Source organism: Cryptomeria japonica, chromosome 3 (genome assembly GCF_030272615.1).
Source record: "Cryptomeria japonica chromosome 3, Sugi_1.0, whole genome shotgun sequence".
NCBI classification, from domain to species: Eukaryota; Viridiplantae; Streptophyta; class Pinopsida; order Cupressales; family Cupressaceae; genus Cryptomeria; species Cryptomeria japonica.
In genome coordinates, this window is record NC_081407.1 from 393,647,803 (window position 1) to 393,671,304 (window position 23,502).

General features: G+C 36.1%; 1 protein-coding gene across 7 annotated transcripts in view; it reads right to left on the reverse strand.

Moving 5' to 3' along the window:
• The window catches only part of LOC131047875 (BEACH domain-containing protein B), a 273,465-nt gene that overhangs the window by 14,985 nt on the left and 234,978 nt on the right, over positions 1-23,502 (reverse strand). For all 7 annotated transcript variants that reach the window (XM_057981681.2, XM_057981678.2, XM_057981679.2 and 4 more), the window contains 4 exons: positions 10,715-10,976; positions 10,331-10,540; positions 9,997-10,218; positions 9,670-9,846 (listed from right to left, as the gene is read on the reverse strand). In XM_057981681.2, coding sequence (XP_057837664.2) covers positions 9,670-9,846; positions 9,997-10,218; positions 10,331-10,540; positions 10,715-10,976 — 871 coding nt within the window. The remainder of the gene's footprint in view (positions 1-9,669; positions 9,847-9,996; positions 10,219-10,330; positions 10,541-10,714; positions 10,977-23,502) is intronic.

Here is a 23,502-nt window from a genome sequence, read left to right on the forward strand (position 1 = left end):
CACACAAACAACATGACTACAAGCAAGGGGAGATGAAGATGTGGGATATAGAGCAAGCGCATACTAACTTCAATGTTTCCACTTCTCAACATATTGCATTTGAGGACTCGGAAAGCAAGAACACTATTAGTGCAAGTGCAACTAGCATTGCTTCCGGTTCATCTAATGTCAATGTTGATGATGTTGATGATTTAGAATCCATTTGATGATTAAAACTTAAAAGTTAAATGTTCCAATTGTTGAAACAATGAAACTTGAACTCGATATTATTATTTTGATATTGAACTTGAAGTATATGATGCTATGTGATATTTTGATCTCAATTCATGCTTCTAGGCTGCATATATATATATATATATATATATGCAAATTTTACATTGTTTTTGTACTAACGAACCCAAAACCTATTTTCAAAATTTTGTCAATGTGCCAAACAGGGTCCTCAAACCCGAATCTCTACCTGAACCCAAACCGGCAACTCAGCCATTATGCACTTATACATGGAAGCTAGAAAAACAATACAACTGAAAATGTATATAATGTTTAATTTTCTTGAGAGTATTTAAGTGATGGGATGAAGAACAAATTATAGATTGGTGCTTGTATCCAGTTGGGCAGAGTTTTGCAGTTCATGCAAAATATGTAATAATTGAAACCAAATGGGATACCTTAACCAAAATAGACCTAAAGACTATTTATTCAAATACAGAAATAAACTAGCTTCTACACACGTAAATAAATAAATAACAAAAATCACAAATTTTATAAAAGCCTAATCAATGATCTAATAATAAACTTGTGCATTTCTTTATTGATCTTGAGAAGATACATTACAAAAATTTTGGAATGCTTTAATAGCCTTTTGGCTAAGAAATTGATCAAAAAACCATTTAAGCAATATATGAAGAACTCTTAGAGACACTCAAACAATGTCAAATCTCTTACTTACAATCATTCCTCAAAGTTGCACTAATTCTATTATAAATTTTGAACAAATCCACATCAATATAGCCTCAAAATAGTAGTACCCAAAATTGAAAAATGAAACCCTAAGGCCTACTACAATATTTTCTTCTTCTTGGTTTTATAACTACTCTTTTCAACTTCCTCTCTTCTTCCAAGCAAATCTGAAAAATGTGTCTTCCCACACCATAAAGCTATTTTGGGGCAAGAACCATGGTCGCTTGCACTTGTACAAACCTCCCATGTCTACTTGCATCACCCTCACATGGCCATACAATTGAAACCATGCCCTTGCCCTTTACATTAGCAACCATGTCTTTGAACACCATTCATGTTTCAAAGGGGCCCACAAGTACCAAGAGGTATTTGAGAATGTCTTCATTTGTCAAGACTCAAAACTCATCCATTTTGAGACCATTAATGGTAACATGGGTTGTGCAAAGAGCTAGATAAGATTCTTTGTTACAAACGGAAAAGTTTCAAGACTTGGCATGCCAAGCAAGGATAGTCAAAAGACAAACTCTGAAATCAAGAATTTGGAAAGTTGGATTTTGGGGAGAAAAGGTAACCTTTAAAAAATTATGCATGGATGACCAAACCCATTATCCCAAAATTCATGGAAAAGGGGCTTAGAGGAGAAACAAAGAGTTGGGGGGAAAGGCATGCTAGGGATGACAATTTGATAGGTATATGGGGATGAGAAACTCTAATATTTGAAAAGTTGGATTAAAAGTGACTTTTGAGGAAAAGATGCATGGACAATCAAATCCAAAATCTCAAAATTTAAGTTGAAGGGATTAGACAGAAAAAGTGGAGTGGGGGGAAAGGCATGTCAAGGATGAAAAGTCCGATAGGGATGCCAAAATGAGAAAGTCCAATTAATTGAAATTGCCTAAAATCACTTAAAGAAAGGTATTGAATTGTACCCTTTAACAAATTTTACTAATGATACTTGATGAAAACACTTCAAATGGACAATTATTCAACATAAGGGACCCAACCAAATATTTCTCAGATCAATTATCAACAAAGAGTGGACAGGGTCAAATGCACAACTTTAGAATAGAACAAAGCAATGATGAGACACAAAAATGAGGCGACAACATTGGCTCTAGTTGGACACGTGTCTCTTGCAAGCATAGAAAGATTTCTAGGTCTCTAGGAATTGACCAAAATGGGGACCAAAAGGGAGACCAAGACAAATACACTTCATCATGATCAAACAAGGATTATATTGCAGAAAGAATCTCAAAACAAAATATGTACAAGACTACTAATAAGACATATATGACAACAAAATAACAACTTATATTACAAAGTTTAGGAGATCCTTACCCTTAGTAGAATTAGTGCTTGAGATGTTGACCATGAACTAACAACTCCATGAAATTCCCATCAAGGCTCCTTAAGTAGAACATGCTTTGACCACATCCTTGAACAATTTGATAGGGCCCCACCCATAGGGCATCAACTTTTCCATATTTTCCTAATCTTATATCCTAGAATTCCACATGAGGACAAGGTGCCCAACGTAGAACTCCCTCTTCAACCTTCTTATCAAAGAGATACTTCAATTTCTATTTTCTCAACAAACTTCTCCCATGGGCAGCCTTTCTTGTCTCTTCCAGCTCAATCAATGAATGCATTCTTTTAGAAATGGTATCTCCTTCTTCCCCTTTAATCAATTGTAGCAATCTATAGACTAGCAATTCAAGGCCAATTGATAATTTGGCCTCCATGCCTTTTTGCACGACTGTCTACTCAAATAGGATATTTTAGTTTATCATCTAATCTCTTCTTGTTTGAATCCAAAGTTTTCCTAACAATATTCATGATACATTTGTTGCTTGACTCAACATGTCCATTTCCCTATGGATGATAAGGGGATGAATATCTCAAGGAGATCACATGCTGAGAACACACCAACAAAATCGTGGGATCTAAAATGCATTGCATTATTAACAACTACTTTGGATGGCACATCAAAATAGTAATTATATTATCTACCAAAAATTCAATCACTACTTTTCAGGTAGCATTTCTTGTAGGGACTACTAACAGCCATTTTGTGGAAAAACCTACCAATATCTACGTATGTTTATTGCTATATTTTTCTATTGTTTCCCCTATAAAGCCTATGCCTCACTACTAGCATAGAGCCTTAAGCTAAAATGGTAGTGAGGGGGAGAGTACTTACAAATTTTTGTTTACCAAAAAACTTTTGACAAGCATCACATCCTTTTGCAAACTTGGCCACATCTCTAAATAACGTGGACCACCAATTACCTACTCTCATGGTCTTATGAGCAATGGTCTTTGACATGAAATACCCACTGCACAATCCTTGCTGGCATTCTTGAATACATTTCATAGACTACTCATCTAAACATTTTAGGATCACACCATCAAAAAATCTCCACATTAAGTGTTCTTCAAGCACCACGTACCTCTAAGCTTCCAACATCACTTTTCTTTAATGTTTGTCATTTAGCTCTAGAGGAAAACATGGATTCTCTAAATAAAATATAATGTCCTTATGCCAAGGACAATCCTTCAAAGGACGTGAAGGAAATGATAGATCAAAGTTCACCTAATATATTTCAATTGCATCCAAATTTTCTTTGTCCATCAATTTGGCTATACCTTGACCTCTAACCAGCTTGGTTGTTTTAATCTCCATGTCATACTCTTGGATATTGTTGATCCATCTATGCCTTTTTCCCAATGCATCTTGTTCTACAAAGATATCTCAAACCACCATATGTGGCACAAAAGCAGTGATCTTGGCTCCTACAAGATAATGCCTGAAATTCTTCATCCCCTTAACAAGACTATAGGCATGCTTTCCCATTATGGAATAGTTCAGTTCAATATCCCATAAGGACTTGCTAAAAAATGCTATTTGTTGTTTATACCCTTCACCATTCTTCTGTAGTATAACAATACAATAATGTAGAATGAGATAAAGGAAAATAATTAGAAAAACTTTGAATAATCTGGGCTTGCCAATACCAATGCCTTCTTTGGTGCATCCTTGATTTCAACAAAGGAATCATTTGATTCCTTATCCCAACTTGATGACTATCCCTTCTTTAGAACCATGGAGATAGCCTTTGTTTTTTCTACAAAGTTAGGAACAAACCTCCTAACAAAACTTATCTACCCAAAGAACAATTTAACTGCTATGATTGTTTTGGGATACAAAATAAAATCAATGTCTTTGACACTTTCTAGATCAAACCTTACCCCCTCTTTAGACACAATAAGCCCAAGATGTTTCCCCATTTCCCTACCGAAAATAAATTTCTTGGAATTCAAAGAAATCTCATCCTCTAAACATCTCTGGAAGATCAACTCCAAGTGCTTTTAATGATTAATTTGATCTTTAGATTATGCAGTTTGATCATATTGGTAAACCACCACAATTTCAATTGAGGTCCGCAAAGGTGACATACATGGCTCTTTGGAATGTGGCTCCAATGTTCCTCAATTTGAATGGCATTCAAACATACACAAATGTTCCCCATGGCATGATGAAGGTTGTTTTGGGCTGCTCTAACTCCCTTACCGTAACATGATTATACCTTGAGAAGCTATCCATAATAGACATTAGCTTAAACCTATTACCTACTGTTAGGTACTTTTAATGTTTTAGTAAACCCTAACATTAACCAGTGAATTATTATTTTCAAGGTTCGGGATTAAAGATAAGTATTTGTATACTTTAGGTACATCCTAGCCCTAATTGTATACCTTAAATTTCTAATGGTTTAGGGTTAAGGTTAACACTGAATCATAAAATTAAAATTTATAATCCAAACCCTACGTGATGCTTTTTCTTTAATTTAAGGTTCAAGTTAGGGAAATTTTATGATTTATTATGCGCTAACTATCAACCTAAATCCTCTATTTTTTCAAGGTTTAGGCTTAGGGCCAGATTTTTAAATATTTTGTGTGTGAAATTATTCTTTTGTTGTACTACACTAAAGATTTGTAGGATATCCAATATAGTGCTTGTGTACCCATACGAGATCTTTTAAATTGTGTTACATTCCTAGCAAAATCCTTGTTTCATAAATAATGGGTCATGTTTTAAGCTTCATCATTGTCATCCATGTTTTTGTTCTGTCATCAATGTCTTTCCAAGATCAATGAAAAGAGCTTTAAAATGCATTCACCAAAGCAAAGAATGGAGTTAAATCAATGAAGAAATAGAGGAAATTCACAAAGCATTTAATCAAGAATTTGCATCTCAATGAAGTGGAGCAAACCTAGTCAAAAATTGCATCCTAATTTTCAAGTACATGCCAGTATTAAGGATACATGAAATTGCCAAGTCAAAACATGTAAAGTAGTGTACGTAAGAGCACCCTTCTAAAGTGAAACAATTTCTCAAAACAAAAAGAATGGAGGCCTATTACTGAGCAAACACAGAAGGGAGAAGCAAATTTTGTTTTGAGGTTAAAATTGCATGAATAATGAGCAATGGGTGTCATTATAAAAAGAGTCACATTTTGAAGTTTTTAAATAAAGTTGTGATGGCATGTAATGGCATCCACCATTAGAAGATGAAACAAATTTTCATCAAACTTGAAAAATTACAAGGTAATTTACAAGCATGCGCCAACTTGTGTTGCCATTGATAAGCAAGCACCTATGATGATGATCAACTAATTTCTTGTTTTAAAATTTGTGTAAGTGTAAAAATAGGCACACCTTCCTATGAAGAAATGTTTGCAAGATAAAAGAGCAGATTTTCTGTTAATAGGTGTGCTCAATGCAAAGGAAACTTATTTTGTTTGATCAAAAATAAAAAGCTAAAAAAAAAACCTAATATATGCAACTTAAGGACCGATACTAGCAAATATTATTCACTCATAAATAGATCTTCTTTCTTCATTCATCCTCTCATATTGTTTTCTTCCAAAGTTTGTTAGCACCAACTTCAGCAGGAGTTATCATTTCATCAGATAATTGTCTTTTGGTTCAGGTATGGAGTTGGATATGGGCTCAGGGTTCAGGTTCATTGATGAAAGCTATTTTCTTTTCCCAAGTCCAATATGGTTGCGTATAAAATATTAAAAACATATAAAAATACACATGATAACAACATAAATATATATAAAGTAAATAAAGATTATGTATTAACAATAAGGTAAACATAAAATAGATTAATAATAAATAAATAATAATTTGTAATTATATAAATACTATATAGCTAGCTATTGTATGTATGTATGTATTATGTTATAACCCCCCCCCTCTCTCTCTCTATATATATATATATATATTTCTCACATATTGCCATCACCAAATAGTGGCCCCTGAGACTGCCAACACATCCCTCCATTGTCATCTAGGAAACCTTATGAAACATAGGACATAGGTAATTGGGCATTCCAATAGCCTATTATTTTATTTCCTGTATGTTAGAGGGGAAAGATGAAGGAAATAATTTAATAGTATAACTTAAGTCACACTAGTAACTTTATGCTATATTTATAAAAAGGTGACTTATGTTTTATTATTAGAAGAGGGTTCAATTATATAAAGTATTTCTACAAAAGGGGGCCAACATAATGTTCTATCAAAAAAATGTATTCTAGACACTTCTAGAATAAAGTGAGAAAATGTTTTTTAAATTAGAAAGAGGGTTATAAAAGCAGAGGCTAGGTACAAAAGAAAGCATCAATTTATGAAATCAAAACTCCTTTTCTCTAAGATTGAACATTTGTTCATTTTCTTGCCTGAGAAGAAAAATTCTAGGTATTTGGGATTTGGGATGAAAACCCTTGGGTACTTCATGGTGGTCTCATTCAGATATCACAATCGTCCTAAAAGTTGCAGGAAACATTTCCAGCTTCTATTGGTTTTTGGTTTGTGTTGAAGATTTTCTGATTTTGAGTGTTGGAGTTTAGTTTCCGTTTTGTTGTGGACTATCAATATCTATTGTGTTGTTATATGGAGCCTAATTAGACTCGGAGGTTAAATTTTCCCTACTTCTATCGACGAGGTTTCCCCCCATATTATTCGACAGGGGTTTGGGGGCAGCGCCCCTTGCGGAGGCCAAGGGTAGCACCTCGCGAGGCCAAAAAGACACTTATTATTTTATAAAGGTGTCCGATGTTATTTTCCTATTCGTTGGCATGTTGTAACCCTAATTTTGTAACCGACATGTCTTGTTAAAAAGGCTAAGGGTTAGGGTTTTCTATAGAGAATTTTGTAGCATTTTGCAACGATATTGAGTTGCAAGGGGATTGCTGGTTGTAATCGGTTTTGATTTATTGGAGAGTAATATTGGACTCTCTGTTTGGTGGATGTAGCCCAAGATTGGGTGAACCACGTTAAATATTGTGTCTTTGTTGTTATTATTTCTGTGTTTAACATTCCTGTGTTTAATATTTATCTACATATAATTGATATTTTTTGCATGCAATTCCTAACATATTTGTTGTTTACAACGTATCTTATTCAATTTATTTAGAATATTCTCTCTAGTGGAAGATTCTATAGCTAGCTGAGCAACTTTTGTTATCATACCATGTCAATTCTAATCTCAACCATTGGAAAATAAAGCTAATTAATCTCCAAAAGGCTGTCATAGAATACCAAGGTGCCATACCATTATCCAAATGAGTTGCTACAAATTGAAACCCTTTATCTTTGCCATACCATCAAGATATTGTTTAAACCACCCTTGACTATGGCAGTGCAGCAATCTACATTTCTTAACCAGTCCATACAGGGTTGTTATTAGTATTTGAGCTGTGGTATAAGGAAATCATGAGACTTCTGACTGGAACTGCAGCTTTCCCAAATGTTGTACAGGTGCATGGATTTACCATAAGCATTTCCCACAGCTTCTGTTACAATATCCTATGCAAACACAAAATCTTAAAGTGACAAAGATGTTGACGACTATGGTGTTTGCTACAATCCATTTCCAAGTAATAAATATCTTTTGATTGTTGCTGTACAGCCATAGATCACTACAAACACGAATCACAATATACTTTATAAGTTTGCAACCATTTGTATCAGCATTGCTATAAGTTTGTGATTTGATTTTCAGCCAAATATTTAAGGGATTCTACAGAATATAAACTCAGAATTTGTGTGTTACTGTTAAGTTTTGATCAGATTTGAAAAATTCAAACTGCTTGTAGTATATGTCACTAATCTACTGTGTGACCTTAGAATTCACCCAATGTTATAAGCTACTGTAAGTAGATTCTGTGCTTATTAAATATTTCACGATCTGCTATATGAGTGTGCCACGATATGCAATATGTTTATATGGCACTATCTGCAATATACGATCTGGAATATCAGATATGATCTGAAGGTTGTATTTTATCTGCTAAAGTGTGATTTTGAGAGATGCACTACACTTATAGATTTCGGTGTATGCATCCTTCTCAATGTATGCTAATTATATAAGTGGATGAAGTGTTACGTGGTGGAGAGATATGTCTTCCCACATGGGAAGACACATCTCTTCCCACGTGGGAAGACACATCTCTTCCCTACGTCCTTCTTCACCACAACACATTAACTATCATCAATTTCCCCGATCGAAAGGAGAGCAATTGTTAAGACTCGCTAATCAACCCGATAGCAAGAATGGTATGGCCGTTGGTTAAACATAATCTTGTTTTATTTATTACTCATTAACATATATACTAACGGTTTAATTTATTAGTGTATATGTTAACATGCAAACAGATTAATACATCGGAATGAAATGGCACGACCGATGTTACAAAATTAACAATTACCATAATCAATTATTGATTGTTTCATCATCTATGTGGTTCTCCACTAGATAATATATTGATGTTTATATAGGATCCTGTTGTGACGTATTCACACATTGCCCCATTGCAAATGAGGACCCCTGCTTTTTGCTTTCTAGGGTTAGCTTTCTTGGCTTAGTCTTTTGGGTTTGTGCTATCAATCTTTGCATTGGAGAGTTTCTAGAGAGCTCATTAGATTAAGATGAGTTAGAGTCCCCGGTTAGGTGCATTAGGGTTCCTTTATGAGGACCTTCCCTTGAGAGATTTCTTGCCTTAATTTGATGAAGTTTTGTGCTCTTAGGCTTTGATTGATGTGAGACAGACATATTTATCCTTTGGAGGCATCCATGGTCAAGTCTAAGCTTGAAGGTTTGACGAAATGGAGAGGAATTGGAGTGAAAAGAGCTACAAAGATCTTATGGAGATATTGAACGAAGAGCTACAAATCATCGCAAGTAAACCCAAATATGAAGAACAACTTGAAGAGACACTCAAAGATATCATTACCATTACACTATTTGAGGGGGCGCTGAAAGATCTTATGGAAGAAATACAAATAGAATCACTGTCAAAAAAATTTCAAGACAAACAAGTTATGGTGAGTAATGTGATTCATCATCAACTCCGGCCTCCCGAGACTATGCTTGAAGATGAAATGCCACCAGAGATTGTATTTAATCAACTAGAGGAAAATTTTGATGCTCAATCTATCAAGGAGTCCCTTCGAAATTTGAATGCAAGTATAAGAAAGAAGCCATGCAGACACATCCTTTCGAAATTTGAATGCAAGTATAAAGGAAAAGACATTCAAGAAAATTATTCTATCAGTAACACTTTAGCATAAATGAAAATAATACTGTTTTCATGAAGGAGATTGAGACAATCACACACTGTAGGTTCTTGAACATACGGGTAAAGAACTGAGAGTGTCTTTGATTAGCATCTCATCAATTAGCGTGAGAAGATATAGTGTGTTATCACGACAAGGTTGCACAGCAAATATGGTCTGCTTCAAAGCAATGTCAAGCAGTTCTTTTACCAAGTCTTCCAGCAGTTCATGCATAAGAGTTAATCCAGAAACTTGTGCCTACAACAAAATTTCAGATAAAAAAGCTTCAGTGGGAATGGCTTTTCAGCATACGTAAATTCCAACTGGTGCTAAAAATATACTCATCAGATGTGAGAAAATACAAGGCCTTTACCAACCAAAAAAGAAAGAGCAAAAGCTGATATTCACCTGTTCCACATACAAGAGAAGGAAATTCACGGTTTGCTCTATGTGATGCCATCCCCCTTTTACATTACATATGCAGTGACAGTGAACAATACAAAAAGTATTTCTTACTAGCATTTTCTCACTATCTTGTGTAATATAAGCTTCACTGGACTCTAGAATCTGACGTTCCTTTATTTTGTCATCAGACAAAACTTGCAAGAACCAGGCCTGCCACATATACTCCTGTCAAGAGTTGCAAGAAAAAGGTTACGAACAGATTAAATGATCTCATGTACATGTTTCATTAGGGAAATTAGACAGAAGGGGCAGGAGGGACAATAAGGAAAATGCCTACTGAAATCAAGGAATCAATATTTGACTGATTTGCTTGAAGCAGCATCTGTAAATCTGTCAATATACACTCCCTTGTTGCAAAGTCTTGACAATTTAAAATAAATTTAAAAATAACTCCCAATATCTGAGGCAGGACAAAATGGGATGAAGGTGCAGCAGCTGATGTTTTCTTGTCGCCTTGCTCCTGTGGATGATGAGCTTTCTGCAAAACCTGAATTAAAACCAAGCATACACAGTGTGAATTAGAAAAGATATGCTTCTTTTCCTTCAGTTGACATCAGTATTTTTCTCCTTAAATAGAAAGATGAAGCCAAGTTCATTTCATAATAACATAAATTAATAACAAACATAAGGAAATGGTCATGGACAGGTTCTGAAAAACTACCTGCTTAGGACTAGCACCACCTAGAAGAACATCAAATAGAGTAGCACACAAAGCATCTGTGAAGGGAAATGACAAGAGTCTATCTGCAATTGCACCGAAAATGGGTTCAAATTTTGACTGGTCCCTCTGCTGATTCTCAGTGGAAAATTTTGCACTCCCACCTCCAAGTGAAAATAAGCGCATGCCCTTTTTCTCAATAGGTGTTCCAACCAAAATCCTTCCCAAAACTTGCAAACCTTGCAACCTGATAACTTCTGTTTGTCTGCAATAAAAAACAAATGTCATTTTCATAAAGCAGAATGGACAACATTTAAATCCAATAAAGTTGCAAAGCAGAAACAAGGAAGCAGCAGCAAATGACAAAACAGAGTGTAGAGCTCACACTAATAAGCAATTCTTCAAACCTATGATGGCCAAATAAAAGTCTCTGGATTTACCACATGGTTATATTAATACAGAAATCTCACACATAAATATTGCGATAAATACAGGTGCTTCTGGTTTAAGTCAAAAATATTTGGTACACACGGTTATTTACTTAATGAAACTTAAACAAATGGTTATCTTCATTTACAAGATCTATACCGCACAACCCTAAAGTTTTAATCATAAACCATTACTCTGCATAAACATGTTTGAATCCTGTAAAAGATACAGAAAGTGTCATGTTCAGAGATGAAATGTTTGAGAAAGATAAACCAATCCACTCAAATATATCACTATCTCTAAATGCTCCAGATGAACGGACATTTTCAAGAATCAGCAATCAAAAATGTTGAAATTCATTCACATTTGAATTCATGTGAATCTACAAATGGCGAACATATCCAAAAAAAGAGTGACAATTATGCAACAGTTGAAAAGAGAAATCACCATAAAAAAATATGTCTCTTTGTAAGCATAATGAAAGCTCTAAGTTGCTGACATCTTAATTTTGATAAAGGAAATAAATTCACCTTCTATTGTTCAAAGAATGTAATTAATCAATGCAAAGAAACTATATAATAGAAGACAATCAGTTTTTGAATTTCCACAACAGTTTACTAAAAGTTATGGAAAATATCATCTGCAAATCTGAACAATAAAATATTAACAAAGAAGAACCACAGACAAATTCTCTGATCAAACATATTGCAGTATATGTAAGAGAGAAACTTGGTCAGGACTTATCTTCCCAATTGTGGAAACAAACAAACCTTGAAACCCATGGAATCCAAAAACACAACTTTCATTTCCATATAGGACAATACCCTTGTAATAGTAAATAATAATCATAATAAAGCATCACCAGTCATAACTGTGACCACTTCCCTGAAGTCCCCAATGATTTCCTTCTGAAATGTATGAAATGTCTGGACTCTGAACAAAAAAAATCTGGAAAAGAAAACAAAGATTCTAGAGTTGTCTCCTTTTTTCCCTAACTCTATGCCAAAAAATTTCGCCACAAATCAAATTCATAGTGCCAAGTGCCAACCTTAGATAGCCTTGTCTCCCTTGTTATTGCTCAGAATCTTTCCCATGACCACTTTCTAGAAATTTCTCAAATCTCAGAAAATATTTTCCAATGGACCATGAACCATTTTAATCAAAAACTTGCATCAGGAGAACATCTGCACAATAGCTTTTTTGTAAAACGGTAAAAATCTCCCAATCTATACAGAATGGTTCTCCCTTCTGCAAATCATTGGCTCTTAGACCACCTGATAAGATCCATGCATCTACCAACGAAAACTTGCCAGATAATTATAACAATATGCAATAATGAAATAGAGATCACACAACAAAAGAGATGTTTGTGGGCCAAGATACCTTAATATCCAATATACTCATAAAATAATTAACCTGAAGGTGGAGCAACACCATATAATTCTCCTTAGTGAAGAAGGCACTCCACACAATATCTCCAGCTTGAGATCCAATCCAAACTGAAAATTCTCAACAAACTGGACATACATCACAATAACATTTACTTCCTATATATGGACCTCCCACTAATAATAACATAGGGGTAAACCACTAATCTCCACATATGATGACTTTTTACTCTATATTAATATAATTCCACAAGCTACCCACTCACCAAATATACTTGACCCATTATAACTAAGCAATGAGGATGGATGCCACATGCCAACATCTCCATCATCCATTTACATAATATCATAGACCTAGTCACATTATTCCAATGTATATGTGCTGAGGTTGTCATGCAATGACTATGGGGTGCATTCAACCCTGACCCATCCCAAGTTTATCAAGCTTATGACTAAAGTCTAGGGCTTATCCTGCACCATTTAAAGGTGGGTTCATTATCCCAACAAAGATTTACACAGAAAGAAAGGAAAACCTGGAACCATAATATTCACCTTGTGTGAATTATAAAACTTTAATTTTGTTTTATATTTGTAGCATATTTTTCTATTTTTTTAATTTATTATTATTTTTCACAGTTTCAAAAAAGGGCAGAAACTTTGCATTGTGATGAATCATGGTATTGCCAATAAAGCAAAGGTTGCAGTAACACTAGCTTATATTGTATATATCTCACTTTTACGGAGCTAGTAAATTCACTCAAATATAAATATAGATACTTCATACACATGTAAAATAATATTCATGTTTACCCTTCATCTTTCATATATCTCAGAATTAAGAGTGAGCATCGAATCTCTAGAAAAGATAGGACCACTCAACCATACCACACTACAGAAGAAGTAGAAGACCACATTAATTTTTGATATGCATGACAGGAAGTGGAATCTCTGAATGTCCCCTACAATAAAATACTATGGAGGACAATATATCCCTATAGTTGGTTGTTCCTTCATCTGTCATATATATCAGAACTAAGTGTACGCATCAAATTTTTAGAAAAGATAAGGCCACTCAACTATACTATACCAAACAAGAATTAGAAAGAGCATTTTACTTGTTGACAATAAAGTCTTATGGAGGACAATACATCTCAAGCCCATACAATAAAGGCCCTGAGTATGCTTATTATTCTAGCTTTTATGATATATATTTATATAGAATCCAAATAGTTTAATCTCTAAATGCACAAACAAACGCCTTCTATAAGTATTTTAATCTGCAATAATGGTGCAATAACAAAAGAAAGATGGGCCAAAATCATACCTCATTGCAAGCACAGGTTTGTGATACTAGTGTTGTCACCTCTACCAATGATTGCCCAAAGTGATGTTATTTGTTCTCATCTCCTACATGTGATACATTGATGCCCTTTTTAGTGAGCCATCCTAATACTTAGCCAGCTCATTAACATCCACTATCCTCAAAACCCAATCCAATAGCTCAAAAAATTTGTTTAATTATTTCCCTCTTGTTCCATACCAATTCAACCATTTCTATAAACACATCCAAGTTGAAGTGGACATCCAACAGCTGTCTTCAGAGAACCTAAACACCTATTTTTTTCTTCATAAGCTTGCACCCCTTGGCGGTTTGTCTTTGAAGTGGACAGATATTAATATTTTCCCATTGTTCCTCAGAAAAGGTTATGTCCATAACTCTCCCTATTGTGGACAACCAAATTGTGGATCCTACAATAGAAGTTTACTTCTTAAACTTATCAACATTTCCATATGCAAACAGCCTCCTTTCAAATAATCGGTGGACTTCCTATCAACTCCCTGAAATAATACATATTAACAATGAACTCAATTCATTCGGATCTTGCCCGACAATACTAAAATCTTTCTATGTTAAGAATCTATTTGAGGCAGAATAGCATTGGAAAACAATATCTCTTCGAGTTCAATGATCATTAAGAGTTCTTCAAGTTCAATGCTCTTTGGGAGTTCTTTATGAAAGGACACTAATAATGTTTCTATAAGTAAAAGTCATATGACCAAAGTGTATAGAATGCGTAGGTTTAAGAGTGTGGGTATCAAAAGAAGAGTTAGAAACTTTAATCTCTTGCAAGATATAGTTGTTTAAATCAGCATAGCATTAGGGAGATTATTGGACTATCTTTATCTAATCTTTTATAATTGTTCTATTCCAACGGAGGAGAGGGAGTTTAGAGGAAGTTAAGAAGATTTCACACCCATACTAGGCTTTCCAAGTTAAATGTTTTTCCAAAATTGTTGTAGCTACTGTATTATAATGCTTTTATGGTTGTTTCCATCTTGTTTGTGTGATTATAATAATGCTCACTTCAAACATAAGAATACTAATTCTAGTATGAACTACAAGTAGGACAGTATAACAATTTTTTACTCACTAATGGTTAATTTATTGGTCCTCATACTAGTTCAGGTCTGGGTCCATGGGTTTGGTCCGTGAGTTTGGTCACTTTTTTTGGGGGGTTGGGTTTGCTTTGGGTTCATCCATACAAAATCATATAAAAATTATATTTAGAAGACTTTTCTTTAATAAATAATATATTTAATATCCATTTGTATATATATAAATGAAAAACATATTAATATGATTTTCTATATATATATGAATTATAAAATTAATAATTAATTTATTAATATATAAATAAATATATGAAATATAAAAATATATCAATATAAAAAATATAAATATAATATATATTAATATTAAAAATATAGTGGGTTCATCCCATAGTGTGATGGTTAAGTTGTTGCATTGTTGATGTTGCCACCAAGGTTCAAACCCCCACTAGCCCATTGTGATCATGGGCATGTACCCTCGCTAATCAAGTGTGCTTGTGGGTTTGAAGTTTTGAATTTCAGCATTAATCTTGCTAGCATTCATCTTAGCTAACTTAGCAAGTGTCCATCCCTGTGCCTCTGTGGCCAATACCCTACTTGGGTTGGTTTGCTTGTGGGATCTATGCCCCCGTTGGGCTACCATGCTCACGGATTTGAATCGTTATGTGTGTTCATGTTGGGGATGAGGTCCCCCAATTGTGGCCTCGCCTGCTTTGGGCCAAACTGAAAATCCCACATTCACAAATCAAATACACACACACACACACACCTTGTCCTCTGGAAAAAGCTCCAAATTTGGCAGGCATGCAATTCAAGGTCTCAGGAGCTTAGATCTAGATTGGTGTGTAGAAGTTGGAAGACAAAGACGCTCGCGGTGACCCCATCCTCAAGGAACAGCCCTAGGTTCCAAATACAGGTGCACCTCTATATTTTCTGCTCATTTCTATACCTTCTATGAAGTTTCTATTTATACATCAGTACCTTATAGTGTATATATATATATAGGAAACAGCTCCAGATTTGACAGGCGTGCAGTGCGGGGTCTCAGGAGCTCCTCGCCTGCTTTGGGCCAAACTGAAAATCCCACATTCACAAATCAAATACACACACACACCTTGTCCTTAGGAAAAAGCTCCAAATTTGGCAGGCATGCAATTCAAGGTCTTAGGAGCTTAGATCTAGATTGGTGTGTCGAAGTTGGAAGACAGAGACGCTCGCGGTGACCATGGAGGAACAGCCCCAGGTTCCAAATACAGGAGCACCTCTATATTTTCTGCTCATTGCTATACCTTCTATGAAGTTTCTATTACACATCAGTACCTTATAGTGTGTGTATATATATATATATAGGAAACAACTCTAGATTTGACAGGCGTGCAGTTCGGGGTCTCAGGAGCATAGATCTAGGTTGGTGTGCAGAAGTCGGAAGACAAAGATACCCTAGGCAACCCTGTCCTCAGAAAACAGCCCCTATTTCCAAATACAAGTGCACCTCTATTTTTCTACTCATTTTTGTACCTACCATGAAGTTTTTGTTTATACATAAATCTGTTATATATATATATTAGCATTAAACATTTCTTCACAACTTTTATGTGGGTATTGTTAATGTATTTTTTAGGCACATGCGAACACAGAATTAAATGTCCAAAAGTATCTTATCCTCTCTTCAACAAAGTTACTCAAATGCTGAAGACTAGCTTAAGGATCACTTGAGAAAACTCCAAGGTTCCTAATAAGTCGGGTCACAACGTGTGGATAAGCTCGTTGGTTTAGTGTGATTATGCTGGAATCACAAGGGGACTTACATTGTTCATGAATGCTTGAATTCGTGGAACTTAGATCCTAGATACTCACTTGGAGAATAAAGAAAGAACAAAAGATATAAGGTTTGAGGCAGTCTATTCTAATCCTAAGAATGCAAGAGAATGGGTGAATGATTCAATGGAATCCTACTGGGCGAGGTCTGACCATCAAACTGAACAATTTGACACAAGCTCAGTGCAATCTTCTAAGGGATAATTCAAAGATATTCAAATCATTATCATCAAACATTGATTACCATTCAATTTAATGCATGAACAATGGAAATATAACAATTTGAAGTGAAGCTCATATCATTCCAATTTCCAGTTGACCACGCAAGGCACACTTACAATCAGCAAGAGGCTAGTGGTATGGACTAAATGGATTCCACACAAATACATTCAACAGATTCCTCCATTCAATCTAATCAACATGAAATCAAATGAGAAGCAAAAAGCATAGGACTTGTTGAAATAACACATTTCACCATAACTTCAATGAAAAGAGTATCTCATTTACAAGTCTTAACAACAATTCCTCCTCCTAATCTAACTTCTAATCTATCTATCCTTGGACTACACACTATTATATTCCTCTATTAACCTTTACAAATGAAGAGCTTGGGCTTTATATAGAGAGCTCATTAAAATGAATGGCCTGGATTGATTTGAGATCAACGGCCAAGATTTTACAATGAAACCCTAATTAGGGATTGTTACAACAAACTCTATTATGGCCAATGAAATAATTACAACAATTTGACACATGTCATCTCTGGAATATTCGACTAGTAAATAGTGGGGGTAGGTGCGTTGGAGTTTGTGCCCCCATGGGTGAGCTTGGTTCACTGAATCCGAACAAGCTGCGGTAGAACTCCTTTGATTGGTGGAATGATGACTAGGATACCATCTCATCTTGCTTGTCGGCTTGGTAGATCGTCATGAATGAATATCATTATCCAGCTTCAACAATGATGATGATGATATTCTAACTTTGATTAACTCTTCTGAAACTATCCTCTTGAATGTCTTGGTGCAAGGTGTAAATATTGACTCCCTCTTAGTTTTGGATCTTGAGACTTGTTGACGCCGCTAAAATCGCACTGCTACGACTCTATCCAGCCAATGCAAAATAGAATGATCTCGCCGAGTATCCTATCTTCTCTTGTATAAGGAGAGCCCTAATGTTGTTTTAGTTGATCAAAGGGGACAACCTCAAGGTACCAAATATCAGTTCTTGGCTGCGGGATAGCTCAATGGTCGATGTGTTTTGCTAGGAGCACAAGGGGGCTTACATTTTGCAACAAGCTGGTCTGCTGCGATTTTTGGACTGGGAAACAAAAGCAAAAGAGAAGGGTTCAGGAATCCTAAGGACAAGGATGATAACAGTTGATGCAGTGGGTAGACAGATTTCGATAAACCAATTCTTGTTTCGCCAGAGACACCCTCACAACTAGACAGAAACGATGCAAACTCCAAGGGATGAAGGGTTTTCAGACCGGAGACACTCGTTTTAGGCACCCAATTCTGTCCCAGCCTAAGACGAACACCTGCAGTTGAACTAAGCACAATGGTCCGCAAACGAACAACCCTTTTGCCTTGTTGGAATTTGGCCAATTAGCTTAAAATGGGCGAACCTTGCCTTTGACTCTAGATGCCCAATGTACCTCTTGTTTTGAAAACTCGGGTATTGTGGTCAAAATGCGCGAACTTTCATCAAGTTCAAATGCCCCTTTCCTAACAATTGGGCTATTTTGTGCGACTTTGTTTGCAAACTTCGAACACCTTTCCTACTTCATGAAACTCATGCACTTCTTATTTTCTACGCGACTTTGGTTTTATGAATTTCGGCCTTTGGGAGGACTTTGTGCGATCTTTTCTTTTGAATGATCTTTGACTAAACAAGAAGACCCTCCTTTACTTTAGACATTTTGAGTTCCTTTTCGGCCTGAGAGGCTCAATGACGTGATTTAATATCTTGTTCTTTTTGGCGAATTTCGGTTTATGCGAGATTTTGAAGCTTCTATCATTTTCGGGCTTTTAGCTGGTGTTGCACGATTTAAACTATTTGAAAACTTCTTTAAGATTTTCGGGTTATAAGCTTCTTTTGAGCGAATTTGAACTTTGATTGTCTTTTCAGGTTAATAGGCCGATTTAAGGTTTTGATTTTTGGGTACATCAGGTGTTTTGCGTGATTTTAGACTTGCACCTCAGGGTTTTCGGCTTGAATGATGCCTTTGGGTGAATTGAGACTTTTCGGCCTATGAGGTGAATTTGCGAGATTTGTTTTCCTTTTATCTTCTCGGCTTTTAAGTTTATTTTTCGCAATGTTATCTCTTGAAATGATTTCGGCTCAAAGAGCCATTTTGCGTGATTTGCAAATTTGAAATTTTCGGCCAAGAAGCCGATTTAGCACAATTAAGTCATTTTCGACCTATAGGTATCATTTGTGCGACTTTCACCCTTTATTTCATTTTTGGCATTGCAGCCTGAAATGCACGATTTGGACTTAGTTATAGGTTTCAGGCTTTTGTGCGAACTATTTCCTTGAATGTACTCGGGATTTCTCGTCAAAAACGCAATTTAAGACTTTTGACCATCTTTTCTTTGATTCTGGCAATTTTGACTGATTACTTCCTTGTTTGCCCTTTTTGGCTTTAAACATGATTTTGAGAGCTGTATGATAGTCTTGGCTTTTAGGCTGATTTTTTATAAGATTCACGATTTTGATTGAACTTAGAGCTTTAGTTTATTTTCACGCTCATGAACTTCGGGATTGACAAGGTGCCTGGGAGGTCCTACACACTCCTGCGGGCAGACCAAAGATAATCGGGGGTCCTGTTGTGACGTTTTCACACATCGCCCCATTGCAAATGGGGACCCCCTTCTTTTTAGGCCCTCCCGGTTTTTTGGCTTGCGTTTTTGTGGTCTTTTCGCAGCAGTCTTGTCAATCTCTCTGCTTTGCAAGTGTTTGGGGGTCATATTGATTAAATCTGCTTTTTGTTTGAGCGAATTCGGTTAAGTCTAGGACTCGTTTTGTGAATTTTAGGGTTTTCGCCTTCTGTCCTAGATTTTAGGGGTTTATGTTAGGGTTTTGAAGAAACTAAGCATGCAGCTGGAATCGGGACCTTTCAAGGAACCTCCCAGTAAAATTTGAGCCAAAACGGAGCAACTTTCTATTTTTAGAAAGTTCCTATTTTTTAGGGATTTTACTAAGTCTCAGATTGGTGTAATTTTGCCAAAAATCAAGCTTACTATTTTTAGTAAGTTTCTATTTATAGTAAGTCATTCCTGCGTCCTGTTTTAGGCTCTAACTCTGACATTTTGGAAAGTTTCTATTTCGGGAAAGTCTATTTGTGGCAGGATCGAGCTAGTAGACAGTGAAGAATCAACATGCACAATCACTTCTAAATCTGGAAAGTTGAAAGTAGACAAGCAGGGGTCTAAAATGGCTAAGTATGAGAATCATCCCTGAAGTGGAAGGCACAAAATTGTTCGAAGTCTGGAAAATCCACCTTCAAAATCCCAAAGTGGCATCTAAGCACAGACAGTGGTCAAAATTTGGCTAAGTTTGGATCTCCTATTCCAGAAGAGGAAAGCAAGCATGATCATCCAAGTCGAGAAATTCACATCAATCCACCAATGTCATCTTGACCCGAAAATGGCCTGAAATTTGACTAAGTCTGGAAATTTGGAAGATCTTCCAAAATCCAGAATTTGCATTATGATTCCTATGGACCTGAAACCACTCTCAAATTATACTTAAATGTTATATTTCATATATATATCCTGACGAAGAGCCTGAAATGATGGAAAAATCCATGAATCCATGAACGTGGTGAAAATGCGCCCAAGACTGGGCTGGGGCGCTGAATTGAAGATGCCATTTACAAGTGCAATAATCCACCTCTCCATGGACAGAGCCAAAATGCACCCAAGTCAGGGTTGGGGCGCTAAAACCAAGAATGAATTCACAAGTGCAATAATCCACCTCTCCATGGATAGAGCCTAAATGCGCCCGGGTCTAGGTTGGGGCGCTGAATCCAAGAAGTCATTCACAGAGAGAAAATTCATGAATCCTTGGCGTGGTAAAAAGAAATTTCGTCCAAGCAAAGAATTTAAAATTTTGCCTGAGGCACGGAATCCAAGGAGTCAAGGAGGAATAAAAAGAAGAATTCCCCTTGAGCGAATTTTCAGTTATGCTATTTTTAGACATCAAATCCAAGCCAAATATGGAAATTTTTATAGATTCAGAATCGGGGTGAAATTCTTCATCCAATGAACCCGGCTCCTAAATTTTAGGAGGATCCCTAAAAATAGGGATGTTGAAAAGGAGACATGTGAAAATTTGGCTAAGTGATGGAAATTCCTTCCTTCAAGACATAATTCCAGGAAAGGTGAAAAATTGACTAAGTGTTGGAAATTCCTTCCTTCATGACAGAGTTTCTGAAAAAGGTGAAAATTTGGCTAAGTGTTGGAAATTCCTTCCTTCACGACAGAATTCTTGGAAATGTGAAAATTTGGCTACGTATTGGAAATTCCTTCCTTCAGGACAGAATTCCAAGAAAGATGAAAATTTGGCTAAGTATTGGAAATTCCTTCCTTCGAGACAAAATTCCAAGCAAGGAAGAAATACACCCAAGGATGAATTGAACATAAAATTTCTAAGGCAAGGAAAGAATCAAGGATGAACTGAACAAGAAATTTCCCCTCCAGGGAAAAAATTGAAAAATCCATTCTCGGACATCAAATCACATCCAAATTTCAAAAGTTTTACAGATTTGGATTCGTAGGAGGATTTTCTCTCTCCTGGACTGTGGAACCCTAATTTGGAAATTTTCCTAAAACTAGGAAATGTGCAGAATTGATGAAAAACCTGCTTCAAGCAAGGAAAGTTGAGGAGACTTCAAGAAAATTCTTCCTGAATCGAATTTTCCCTCTCCAACAATTCTAGATGTGCAAGAGTGGATATACAACGGCGGGGTCCACTTGCATGGTGAGGACCTATTGAACACGTGGCAGTAGAGTGGCGCATTCATTACCGGAATATTTGACCAAATGGCAACCTGGTCATTGCATGTTGAATTTATGGCAGATTCCTTTTGCATGCAGCTGCCGCATGTAGAAATGATGGAGCATTTATGACATAATGGGGTGATTTTTGCATGGATGAATATTCAATGCATGTTGGACGAATTTGAAGGAGGTGGTGCATTTAATGCGCAATGGATGCTATTTTGGGTACTTTTGAATTGATTGTATATGGGCATGATGGGTTATTAATTGGAGATTCCCACCTTGTTGCATCTTGAGTGGAGAATCTTTTAGGGAAAACCCTAATTAGGGTTTTGCATGTAGCCAAGGCTTGAAGCCTATATAATGGGTGATCCCCCTCATTTGTAAGGGAGGGAGCTTTATATGAAATTGTTGTGATAAGTTTTTGAGAAAATAATAGTGAAACATTGTTCTCTGATGGTGTCCACTTGAGTTATTTTTTCAAAACTTGCATGGTTTCACCTTCCTCACTTAGATTAGAAGTAGTAAAGTGCTTTGATTTCAATGGAGGATGTAATGGTGTCTGATGAATTTCCATGGTTCATACTTTTTGTATCTTGCTGATTGTAAGTTGCAGTGTAAAGTTAGCCTGAGCCACTAAACTTGTGCTAAGTTCGGTTGTGGACAGTCGTTTGGATTGCGCCATTTTGGGTATTCAAATGCACTTTCTCGATTTGAAAATCCTTCAATATCCTCAGAAGATTGCACCGGTTCTTGTAGAGTTGTAGTTGAACTTGGCGAAGCAAAGCTTGGTTTATTTGAAATTTGTCCACCAGAGCACTATTCATTGTTATCACTGCCCTTAGGAGTAGATTTAGATCCTTCTGAACCCTTTCCCTTTCCTTTCAGTTCATTTTAGTCCATTCAAAGCAATAGCATCGCAGAATTGCCATATCCGATGATGGAGTTCGAGCCACAACAAAGAAGTGAAAGAACGATGCACACGTAAGGCCCCTTGGATTACCAACAATCACATCAGCCAACTAAGTCACGTCCACGCATTGAAGGAACCTTGGAGTCGATTGTTTGAACTTCTTGCAATCTTAGCATGCAATAGTACTTTGATCAAGAGAGAGTGAAGAGACCATTAGGCAACTTTATTCTGTGTTTGACACTGTCATAAAAAACACGTCAACAGGTCCCTGTCCAGGACGGGGTAAGGTGTGCATAACGCACAACAAGACTGTCTTGGAATGAATCCTTTATGTTATACCTACTTCTTCACTCCTTCGAAACTCTTTCTTTGTGATTCCCTTCATGTTGTTGGTGTTGTGGATCAGGTTCTTGTGTAAGTGAATCCTTCTTGTGTAGTCACCTTCCTTGATGTCCTTGTATTTGTCGATGATGTTTTCTTCTTGAAGACATCTTCCTTATATCTTGACCTTGATATTGAAATTTCCCCCTTATGACACTTGTTTTGATCCTCCTCCAACCTAATCTCCTTGATTTCTTTCTTCACCTCCTGCAAAACAAACAAATGGGTATCAAACACACATGATATATACCTTCCATATAACCTCCTAATTTGATATAATCTTTGATTTTATGTGATTTGCAGGTTTGATGAGTGCATTTAGAGAAAAGGGTGCTCCTAATAATAGGCAATGGAAGTTGGAGCAATTTCATCACTTCTTCATCAATTGATCTCTTGTACCTTGTTCATTCCTTGAGTTTTTTAGTCCTTTTGTGCAAAAACCATCAAATTACACTCAATGGGTGCCTT